Source organism: Uloborus diversus, chromosome 2 (assembly GCF_026930045.1).
Source record: "Uloborus diversus isolate 005 chromosome 2, Udiv.v.3.1, whole genome shotgun sequence".
NCBI classification, from domain to species: Eukaryota; Metazoa; Arthropoda; class Arachnida; order Araneae; family Uloboridae; genus Uloborus; species Uloborus diversus.
In genome coordinates this window covers 15,945,350-15,957,702 of record NC_072732.1, presented here as the reverse complement: position 1 = coordinate 15,957,702, position 12,353 = coordinate 15,945,350, and the positions used below count along the sequence as shown (strand labels likewise).

The 12,353-nt window shown below is 34.3% G+C and overlaps 1 protein-coding gene across 1 annotated transcript in view; it reads right to left on the bottom strand.

The window, feature by feature from the left end:
- Positions 1-12,353, bottom strand: part of LOC129216982 (uncharacterized) — a 52,267-nt gene that overhangs the window by 29,594 nt on the left and 10,320 nt on the right. The window contains exons 2-3 of the mRNA XM_054851206.1: positions 8,512-8,573; positions 1,716-1,821 (exon numbers count right to left, since the gene is read on the bottom strand). Of these exons, the coding sequence (XP_054707181.1) occupies positions 1,716-1,821; positions 8,512-8,569 (164 nt within the window). The 5' untranslated portion in view covers positions 8,570-8,573. The remainder of the gene's footprint in view (positions 1-1,715; positions 1,822-8,511; positions 8,574-12,353) is intronic.

Genomic DNA, 12,353 nt, shown 5'->3' with positions numbered 1-12,353 from the left:
GAAAAAGCGACCTTTTTTACTCCAGATCTAACTCGACCTATGGTCGAAAAAATAAGCTTTTATCTCGAAAGGAAAAAAAGTTACTAGCCTTTTGAAATCAAGTTTAAGAAATCTCGATTCCATTCAAATTGTGAACCATTTTCTTCCGCATTTTAATTCCTTAAACTTATTTTATTTTGTGTTTCCATGGTTACGCATTTTAAATCCATCTTTCTGGATTTAATTTCTAAAAAGTATTTTAATATCTGTCGTCATTGTTTGGAAAGGAAATCATGATGTTCTTTTTATTTATTTTTTACGCCTGATTGTTGAATATACGTCACTTGACACAATTTTTATTTTCAAGGTAGACCGGGCAAAGCCGGGCAACACGCAGCTAGTTTATCATAAGAATCTCACATTAAAATTAAAGCTAATTTTGGCCAACCATAATCTGTGATGTTCCCATCACATTTTTTAAGGTGGCTCAAAAAACCTTTTTTTCAGCTAGAGTCCAGGACAACCCCTATTTCTTTTAGACTTACTAATAGTATTATGCTGTAAAAGTTTTTAACTTCTTACTCAAATTTAAAGAGGCTACTCAATGACCCCTTAATTTAGCACTAGCTGTAGCATACAAAATGCCACAAATTTAGAAACAATTAATTTCCCCAGCTGTTTTTTTGTAAATAACTAGCTGTACCCGACGCGCGTTGCTACGTCAACAAAAAAATACATCATTATACTGATTTTCATGACAATCGGTTGAACGGGCAGAAGTTGCTACTCTGCAGTGCCATCTGGTGGCGAGTGGCTTCAATGAGCATATTATGCACCTTCTCCGTGGAACAATATATATATATATATATATATATATATATATATATATATATATATATATATATATATATATATATATATATATATAGCAATGTTCATAATAATCGGTCCAGGTATCAAGTGAAGCCGTGACTATACTCAAATTTTGTACTCACGCAGTTTGCAAGATCAATCCATCGCTAAAAATATCAAATAGAAAAAGTTTTAAATCCCCCCGTTGCATGAAAAGCCATAAAACAATAAAGAAAGAATTTATTTGTTCAAACTCAAGAAAAATGGCAACAGCTAACTTCTTATCAATGAGATCTTTCACGCGAATTAATTTCTGCAGCCGATCATTTTATTCGTATTTATCCAATGGATTGTGACTTAAATTAGAATAAAAAAGGAACTATCGATCGGATTTTTTTCGAACTGATCTATAAACATTCCTACTACCAAAAATAACAAACGGTGAAAGTTTCAGCCAAATCTGCCGGGTAGTTTTTGAGTTCATGGATGACATACAGACAAACATCCATTTTTATATATATAGATTATTTTAATGCAATGTATATGCATATTGCTAGTGTATATTATAATACGTAGCATTGTTTTGTCATAACACAATTTTCTCCCCTAACCTTCTTTTTTCATTTGACAAACAGTCTGAAGTAGAAAAAAAAAACGACAAATGTCTCGAAAAAACATTTTGATTCGATACATATTTTTTCGATACATAGAAACAATTTTTATATGTAATAGACATGGAAATTCGCTGGGACTTCGATGTATGGAAAATTTCGTAATGTGGAAGTTCGATATACGGAGGTTCGACTGTATTAGGCATTTGATAGCAATTATGTCTTTAGCCCCGGTTCTTGGGTGGTATGTAGCTGTTTAACGATCTTACTTACTTGTCAACAGTTGGATCTTCTACACCCAGTGCTTTTGATAGACTTCCAGCTTTAACAGCACCTTTCATGAATGCTGACACAGATTCATCAATGGCAGGAGCAGCATCTAGGTTTTAAAAAAAAATGCAAAATTATAAGAAAAAAATTATAATATTAATAACAATTATAGTAATAGTTAAAGTAACAATTCTAATAGTAATAATATTAACATTAGGGATAATAATAAAATAATAAGGATTATAATAATATAATTATAATAATAATATAATAGTAATATAGTAATAGCAATACAGTAAAATCCCTCTAATGCAGACACTGACGTTTCAAATTTTTTTGTCCGCAATACAGAGGTGGGAATTAAAAATTGTTCGCCTTTGAGGGGTGTCCGTTGGGGGGGGGGGGGGGTTTACTGTAGTAATAATAATAATATAATGTTAGTAATAATGATAGTAATCGCAAAAATGAATTTAATAACTCGCGCCATAGCATGATAATTTGATAATAATTTTTTTGGTAATGTTTGACATGCAGGGAAAGGCTTTATTGAGACAAGGCTGAACTGGATTCGGTAACTTAAGTGTTTTACTGGTAGGACTGTCATTTTAGGAGAATAAAGAAACAAAAAAGTGGTCAACAATGAACGCTATCTACTGGAGTTTAGGGTTAATCTACTGGAGTTAGGGTTAAAATTTCAACTATCAAAATATCATCAAACAGGCGATTGCTTCACTCAAGTGTAGATGCAATTTTCACCCGTCATACACTGACGGGAGATTGTCTATCAATATAATAGTAGTAATAATAGCAATAGTAATAAAATAAAATAAGATAAATAACGTAAGTACAGTCGAGTCCCGACTTACGCGAGGGATGCGTTCCAAGACTCCTCGCGTAAGTCGAAATTTCCCGTTGTAGAAAAGGGTATGAATACGAGTTTTTTCGAAACATACCAAATTCTTTTATACACTTATATACATCTCTCAAACGGCTTTAAAGTATTCCTCAACTATACATTAACATTTCTTATAATTAAAAACTGTACTTTTACCGTACTTTAAAAAAAATAATAAAAAAGCTGTTTCATTCAACATAAAAAACTGTTAAGATGCACAATGATCAATGGCAGGGAAAGACATAAAATAAAACTACGTACGTAAGGTACGTACATCACTTATTCTTATTGTCGTGCTACCGTCGACGTACTTTTAGTTGTTCAAGCATATCGAATATCTTGAACTTTATTATTATTTTTTTTGTCAGAAACTTTTTTTTTCTTCCCATCTTTACAAACTTTAGATGAAGCAGTGCACTAAGGTGCCATTTTACTTCATCAACCTTATTATTTAGACAGAAAAAAGAAAGAAAGACGCCGAGTGGTTACTTGATGCACTAACAAAACGATGACTAGTATGGTGAAGGGAAATTCCGCTATCAGTGGCAATATGGGGGGAAAATATATTCATGAAATCAATATTTAGTACTCAATAACGAAACCGATACTTCCTTCCAAAAAAATTCGTATTGCGGTCGAGGAATTCGCGTTCGCCCTAAAATTCGTTACTCGGGAAATCTCGCGTTATAGTCATTTCGCGTAAGTCGAATCGCGTTGTAGCGGGAGTCGACTGTATACAAAAATAACTGTTAGGATCATACGAGGATCAGCATTTGGCTATGAAATGCCCCATACGTTTGAACAAATCTTCAAACATTTATATTTTTTTCACTAAAAATAGAGAGAAGAAACTGTCCACAAAAGATGCCACACTTTTTTTCATCATTTTTGAAACCTTCTCCCCTTTATCACAAAGTGCTACGCTTCAACTTCACCTCTCTCATCCCTTTGTCACATGATTCTCTTCAGTAGTACACTGATAATTATTGCTGGAAATTTCCATGGCAGAATATAATCATCTTTACTAATAATAAAGCTGAAAGTCTCTCTGTCCGGAGGATGTCTGAAGGATGTCCGTAGGATGTCAGGATCTCTGGATATCTGTGACGCAAAATAGCGCTTAGACCGTTGGGCCGATTTTTATGAAATTTGGCACAAAGTTAGTTTGTAGCATGGGGGTGTGCACCTCGAAGCGATTTTTCGAAAATTCGATGCAGTTCTTTTTCTATTCCAATTTTAAGAACAAAATTATCATAGGACGGACGAGTAAATTATGAAATTATCATAACGTGTAACCGTAACATGGGCACAAGCCAATTGGCGAGATACGAAATTATCATAACGTGAAACCGTAACATGGGAACAAGCCAATTGGCGAAAAAATTCACCATTCATTATTTGTAAATATACAGGCGAATCAAAAGCCCTTTTAATTTTTCTACTACGGGCAAAGCCGTGCGGGTACCACTAGTGTGAAATATGAACTGAACTCTGATGCTTAAGTCCTCGAAGAAATAATAGCCGATGTTCGAGTAACCCGCGAGTTTCAACAATGAAACTCGCGCCACGGCATGATAATTTGATAAAACGATTTGGTAGACTTTAACATGCAGGGAAAGGCTTTATCGTGACAAGGCTGAACTCGATACAAAAACTTAACTGTTTTACCGATAAGACTGTGTTATTTCAGGGGAATGAAGGAACGAAAAAACGATCAACAATGAACGCTACAGTGGCTCCCAAAAGTGTTCGTACACCTTGAAATTTTGCAGTAAAACCAAAATAATGCAAAACTGAATTCGGATATGAAGTCTAATTTTTTTTTCCGCATCAATCCTAATATTTCTTGCCATTCTAAATAAATCTCTTTTTTTTTTTTTTTTCGAAACATTGCCTGATTTTATTTTTGAAATTTGTCAAAAAACGAAGAGACAGAGAAAAAATACGCCACAAAAGTCATCGTACACTGAAATATTTTCACATAAATTCATGGTTAAAATCATAATATGTTGTTTTTTTATTATTATTATTATTGTTTTTGCATTGTGTTGAAACTGTAAAGTCATTTGGATTTAATTTTTTAATTATTTATTCCCTAATATTCTGCTTATTATTTTAAAAGGGCTGTTATTCGTAAAAAGCTACAAACACCATTCGAAATTTGATTTTCTTTTCCTCACAGTAGCGGTAAATTGGTTTGAAATGTCTCTAAACTAGTTAATTTATACCATTATATAGTGAAGTGCTTGATAAAATGCTTTAAAGAGAAGAATCGGATCGAGAACAAGGTAAGAAAAAGTCAACCGACAAAGGGAACAAAGCGTGATCGGAGATATACTGTTAAAAATTTATGAAAAATACACATTGAGTGCTGTAAAAGTTTCTGCAGAATTTAATGAAACATTTTACGTTTAATTTTCACCAAAAATTGTTCTCTAAGTTCTCTGGTTAACTGGATAAATGGGACCTCTTCCCGCATAAATTTTCTTGTCCGTAGGAAAAACAGAAAGCTTACGCTTTTTGTCGCAAAATGAATGATAAATAAGCTCAAAACGTTTTGAAATAACGTCTTATTTACACACGAAAATAAATTTTACTTTTTTGGTTAAATTGTTGTATAATTGTAAATAGAAGAAAAAAAGAGGAACTTTATCTTAAGATCAGTTAATCAGGACGGTGAAGGTGTTTTTGTCTGAGGGTGCATATCCGCATCAGAACTTGGCAGTTAGGAATTTTTTGATGAAATAATGAATAACGCTGTTCATTTAAATATTTTTAAAAACAATTTTAAACTATTAGCCCAAAATTTGGTTATCGGAAACAATTTTGTTTTTTATCAAAATTACGATAAAAAGCACACGGTTTTCAACGTTTGCGCTTGGTGCTTCAAAAAATGTCTTTATAAGCTTAGAAATATCTCCTCAATCGCCAGATTTAAATTTAATGTAACATATTTAGAGATACTTGTTGGCTAGATTACGAAAATACGGCTTTGAAAACGAAAAGAGAGCTAGAAACAGTAAGACCTTGAAGTGTGGTTGAAAACTCACTCAGAAATTGCACACACCACAAAAAAAAAAAAAAAGGAAAGAAGGAAAAAAACATTGAAATCTTTTCGCAGAAGTTCAAATGTTGTTGTGGATGTTGTGTGAATGATATTCTACTAAATTATAAACAGTTAGATTACTCAATAATATATAGACATTTTTTTTAAGTGTACGAAAACTTTTTGTGAGATAAAATTTACGGCACTTTTTGGTTTTATATATTTAAAAACAATCAGTTTAGTATTTTATTAAAATTTTTCATGTAGTTTTGTTAAAAATAGATCATAGATCTTATAATTTAATACCTATTCCAAAATATTAATTTTAACCAATGGATAGGGGCCTGTTTTATTGAGTCGTAGGTGTACGAACACTTTTGGGAGCCACTGTATCTAGTGGACTTTAGAGTTAATCCTCTGGAGTTAGGGTTACAGTTTCAACTATCAAAATATCACCAAAAAGGCAATGGCTTCATTCAAATGTAGAAGCAATTTTCACCCGTCATTCCTTGACGGGCGACTTTCTAGTATACAATAAAACTTGTCAATATAACATTGATAAACATTTATTTAAACTAAAATCATAAAACCACCTTTTCAACTCAAAGAAACGAAAAACTTGTCGTTCCGACATTTCATTAGAAAAACGCACTTACGTCCACCTACCCACGAGTAGCACTGAAAAAGATCGAAGGAAAGAACAACTATTTCATCCAATATATATATATGAAAAATTATCATATAAGCTTTGTGCTACAATATGATGAAAGTGAATAACAACGTAAATAAAGCACAGATATTGGAGAGAACTGGCTCAGTTCTCTCGCAACTTTTGGTTGTGTTGGTGAGCTTTCTGCACTGATGAAGAGGCTCCATTGTAGCCTTGAAATAGCTGTGCTTTATTTACGTTGTTTTTCACTTTAATCATATCTCATTCAAGTTTTATAACTTGAACCGCCACTGCGAATTGCTCTCAATGTCTTTCTTCGTCGATTTAGAAGTAAAAAAAGTCTTTAGCATGTTGACGTAGACGCCAAACCAAATTTATTTAATAGAAAAAATTTGCATGGCGGACAGGCGGCATACGAATGGGAATATTACCTTGTTTCCAACGGCTATGAGTTTAGAAATGCAGTGATGCTAAAATTGCCTTCGAAATACTTTCAAAATCTCCCAAAAAATATTTTTTTGCAATGAGTTATTATTAATATTCTTAAGAGTTCGTGATGCAACTTCAAACTTTTTTAAAATGAAGACACAGTTCTTGAGAAAAACACTGGAGATTTATTTACAATTATGTACAAGAAATAACCTTAGCAACTGCTAAATTAACCATAGCAATTAGGAAAATATCAATTAACACCGTTAACTCAACGGTCACACACGTATTCACATCAAAATAAGCAAAAACACAGCGCAAAGGCACAAACACACTTCCAGTGGAACGCTGGAAACGCGACTCCACAGTTAGAAAACAAACTAACTGACTTCTCCATTCACAAGACGCCTGGCGTTTTATAGCGAAGAAATATTTAGAAAATCCCACAAAGCACTACGAATTTCTAATATTTTCTTTTTATTCCATTCACAAATCTTATCTTTCAGAAATGGAGGGACCATATATTTCATTCGAATGTAAGGGGGTTGTATATTTATTACAAGAAACTATTTACAGGTTACGTTACTAAGATCGTTTTAGATGAAAGATAATGGAATAAACGCCAAATTTAGCTAGATTAAACAAATTAATCACAAAAATAATTACTATTTGCAGAATTTGTAATAATATTATTACTGACTTAGTTTCGACAGTTCTGACAGGTTAGTTCAAGCTTAAAATGCGGATAAGTAGTACTGATAAAGGAAATCACTTGTACACTTAGAAACATTTGCTAAAGGTTACTTCGCATGACACTATTAGGATGAACGATTGCTAGTCGTTTTTTCTGTTTTGTTTACTATTTTTCAAATTATGTTCAATGGTAGTTAAGAAGCGAGATTACGCCAGTAGTTGACCACTGACTTCCAGTAATTTACCAGTGTCTGCCAGTAGTTAATCACTTTTTAAAACACAGCAACAACTAAAATCTTTTCTATTAAAACCCGACTGTATGCATGTCTGCATGTAATGTTCACGTAAAGGTCCTCTCTGATTGTATGTTGCGTCAATGACGTCATTAGACGTCACATGACCCTGATCATGATGGTTGCATGCAAAAACGACACAAAAACCTCAAAAAATCAGCAAATGTCACCAAACTTGGCGACATTTAATATTTACTCGCCAAACTGGGCGCGAAAACAGTCGCTTAAAATTATGCTAACTTAGCGATATTTCTTTAATTTCCGCCAAGCCCATAACTCCAAACAGATATGACGATATTACTATGTGAGTCGAATCTAGAGAACATAGAAGCTAGAATAATGACTAAATAATAAAATATCACTTTAAAATATCAATTATAAACGTAATATTTTATAACATTCTTGAAATTTTCCAGATCTTTTTGTAAGTGTACCGTTCTAACCTCCAATTAAAGCTTGAGTTATAACTATAAACTATAACCGAGTATTTCACGGGATGATAGAAATTAGTTAAAGCAATCAAATTGAAAATATCTACTTATTTATTCTCGTTTTGTACATGTCTGTACAAAATGAGTGTAGTAGTGCTCGAGTGGTCAACTACTGGCTTGTGGTCAACTACTGGCGAATCACCCTAGTAGCATGATCTTTCTTTTAGTATTGATTCATTTTTAAGGCTAAGTACTTTATTCAGTTTAAGTAAATGGAAAAATTTCTGCTTAAGATTATGATATTACACCTTGTTTCATGTGAGACAAAAAAAGGAAAATTACCTTGCAAAAGATCTGCTGCTGCCAATCCAAGTAAGCAAAGTACCAGTAGAAGCTTCATGTTGCTGTAAAATGAAGATCTATTAATTGAATTCTAAAGCGGGAAAATACATTAACAAATAAATATCACCCATTCTTTAGAATTAAAAGTACTCTTGTGTATAAAAGTTAGAAATGCATTGCATACACGTGTTTCCCATGAAAACACCCATTCTTTCAACAGTTTAAATTGCGGCAGCAAGCAGCAGTCCTGATCTTCATTTCTAACTGCTGCTTCTGTACCGGAAACTTACAATCTTTTTCGTTTTTGAATAAAGAGTTTCTTTGAACCCAAAACAAATACATGCAAATGTATTTTGGTAATTCTATGTTACTCTTTCTCATTCACTAAAGCTGAAAAGAAAAAAAAAAAGACTTCCCTGGGAAACTCTGAAATTAACTATTTGGAAATGTCGCGATAGTCACATTTCTTAGATATAATTGAAAATATATGCAAAATGAAAAGTAAAACGAATGAAAAACTAGTATGTTGTGGCCATCACGAAACTTTCTTCTATATTTTTCTTTTTTTTTCTGATCCCTCCCCATGCTTGACGAGGAAGCAATATTCCCAACAAAAACAAAATTACACATGCAAAAACTTGACGACCATCCCAATGCCTGAATTATTGCAAAAGCAAAGCAAAGAGCGAAAATTGAAAGTTATTTTAAAAGCCTTGCTTGAATTAATTACAAATATTTTATTTGTTAACAAACATAAGATGGCAACAGTTAATAATTTTAAATCATTGAGATAATATTTCCGATCATTTCCATTCAATTAAAATCACGAGAAATACGCAGACGACAATCTATTACGATTTATCTTTCTTATTGTTGCATTAATAAAGCTATTTTTATTCAAAAAAAAAAAAAAATCAACACCTCTTGGAGCGATTGGCGTCAAAATTGAACCAAAGCCTGTTTACATATGGATTCACATATATTCCAAATTTCAACCAGAACGTAGCATTACTTCTTGAGATAGGGTACTCAAAATGGAAAAAAAGAACGGGCGATTGCGCTACCCCCCTTTTTAGCTGTTGACACCAAAATAAAATCAGCTCTTATACCCACTAAGGACTACTTGCCGATAAATTTTTCTTTCATTCTGTTCATTATTTCTTGAGATACAGCAGTCACAATTGACGACAAAAAACGTTCTATAGCTCAACCCCCGTTTGAGTTATTGACACCAAAATTGAATCAGCACCTGTTCCTGTTAATGGCAACATATGGACCAAATTTTGTCTGATTCCGCCAGTTACTTCCTGAGGAATAGCAAGCACGCGTAACTCAAAAAACGTCCCATTGCTCCACCCCCCTTGGAGGAATTCGCGCCAAAAACCAATGGGCACAAGTTCACATAGGGGCACATATGTGTACCAAATTTCGTTCGATTTCATGCGGTAGTTTTTGCTGTAGAGCGGCCACAAAAAACTGGTCACACACAGACGTGACACACACACACACACATACACACACACATACATACACACACATACACACACACATACATACACACACATACACACACACAGACAGACAGACATTTTCCAAAAATAGTCGAAATGGACTCAGCACACCTCAAAACGTTCGAATCCGTCAAAATTCGAAATTCGAAAATTTGCACGAATCCAATACTTTCTTCTATGTATTAGATATAGAAGAAAGTAATAAAACTGAAACAAAAATGTAAGTGCGCTGTATAAGCTGTTAGTTTTGCCAGTTAGCTGGAGGTTAGGAAAAAAGGCAAGCAAGTACTAAACAGTTCGTTTTGGCATCTAGAAATTGCAGTTTCATCTATTTTAACCCTAGAACGACTGACATTTTCTGTATACCTAGAAAGACTGAAGGGGCCAGTGTGGCCCCTACCCAGTTTTGGGGTGAATTATTTTAAAAATTCTTCCTGAGTGTGTCCACATGCCCAATGCACCTTCTTTCTTGACTAAATAAAAACTTAGTATGCAATTATTTGTAGTGTTTCTCTCTATACTAGCCAAAAGCTTGGATCAGTTTTTCTTTTCAAGAGCAATGGCTACCATTAGGCTGGTAAGCAGTCAATAATACTGTTTATAGCATTTGAATATTCAACTGGCTGTATAAAGCGAAAGTTACAGGTTAAGCTAGAGAGAATGGCCTTTTTTATGCTAGAACAATTAGGAGAAAGGAAAAAAAAAATTTTTTTAATTGTAAAAAAGCTTCGGGGCCACTGTGGCTCCTCCCGTCTTTCTAGGTATAAGGATCAATATTTACAGTACTATGAGGCGTATGATAAAATGATGAAACAAGCATTCAAATAATGTCCTATAATGAAAAGTCAGGAAGTTACATTACGTTCCGTTAGACATTATCCGAGTTATTAAACAACAAACTATGTGAAGGGCCACACAGGCCCCTCCGTCTTTCTAGTGTTAAGGATCATCTGTCAGTGATAGTAATTTCAAAGCTGGAGATAAGTACACTCACATTAGAAGTAGAAATTACCTTCACCCTGGTAGGTTATTTAACATTTAATAAGCGCGAGGGGCCCGCAAACATGGAGCGACTGATGATTCTCTCGTTTACTTTCACTTTACGGCGGGAAGTAACAACAATATTTCTGTGGACCCATCAATGGTGTGTTAAATATAAATTTAGCTACCACTGCGAAGGAAATTTCAGATTCTATTAGAATTTACTACTGAAAGCTCTGATGCCTCTACTCTGGCCTGATGGTTCTTAACAAGGGTGTAGCTAGTTTTTAGTTCCTTCAAGGAGCTGTCTGTAGTTTGAAAGCATTAGTTTTAATTTGAGGACGAATCCTACAATTTATCTGCACTTTCATTTACTTCACTTACATGACAATAAAAGCTTGGTTAAAATTTGTAACTGCTTTAAAACACTCCAAGTCAGGGCTGCGGATTCGGAGGGAAAATAACCGGTTTCGCATGCTGGGACTTTTGGAGCATTTGACTCCGACTCCGACCTTTTAACCCAAAACAGTTTTCGCCTCAAACTCTGAATCCGCAGCCCTGGTAGAGTTGAGGAATCGGCGGGAAAATAACTGACGTCAACTACCGGAATTTTTGAGCATTTGACTCCGACTCTGACTTTTAACCCAAACATATTTCGCTTCCAACTCTAAACCCGCAGCCCTGGCAAAAATGCGGAATCGGCGGGAAAATAGCTGATTCCGACTCCTTTATTCCAAAATCAGTGCAAATCCGACGCCTTTGTTCGAAAATCTTTCCGACTCTGACTCCGCAGCCCTGGCAAAAATGCGGACTCGGAGGGAAAGTAACCGAGTTCGACTCTTGAAATTTTAAAGTCTTCGATTCCGGACTTTGACTCCTTTACTCCGAAATCAGGGCGACTCCGACTCCCTGCGTCCTTTACTTTAAAATATTTCAGACTCTGAATCCGCAGCCCTGGCTGAGTTTCAGACTCGGGGGGGGGGGGGATAATCGACTCCGACTCCTTTATCCCAAAATCAGTGAGGCTCCAACTCTCCGACTCTGCTTCCGACACCCTGATTTTAACTGTAAACCTTTATTAACAGTAAACACAAAAACCTTTATTAACAGTAAAAAAAAAAAAAAATCTTTGTTGTCTTTAATCTAGTTCGAAATTGCAAAGCATTTATCTGCATGTCTCATTAATTCTGAAATAGCGGTCTTACTTTCAGTCATTACAAATTGTATAATGATTCTCTTTCATCTCTAGTGAAGTTATTAATTATTACTTAAATTCTATTCATAAGACTACTCGAAAATTAAAGATTAAAAAATTTTATGTCCTTTAGCATAGGCAGAAATCCTTTACCA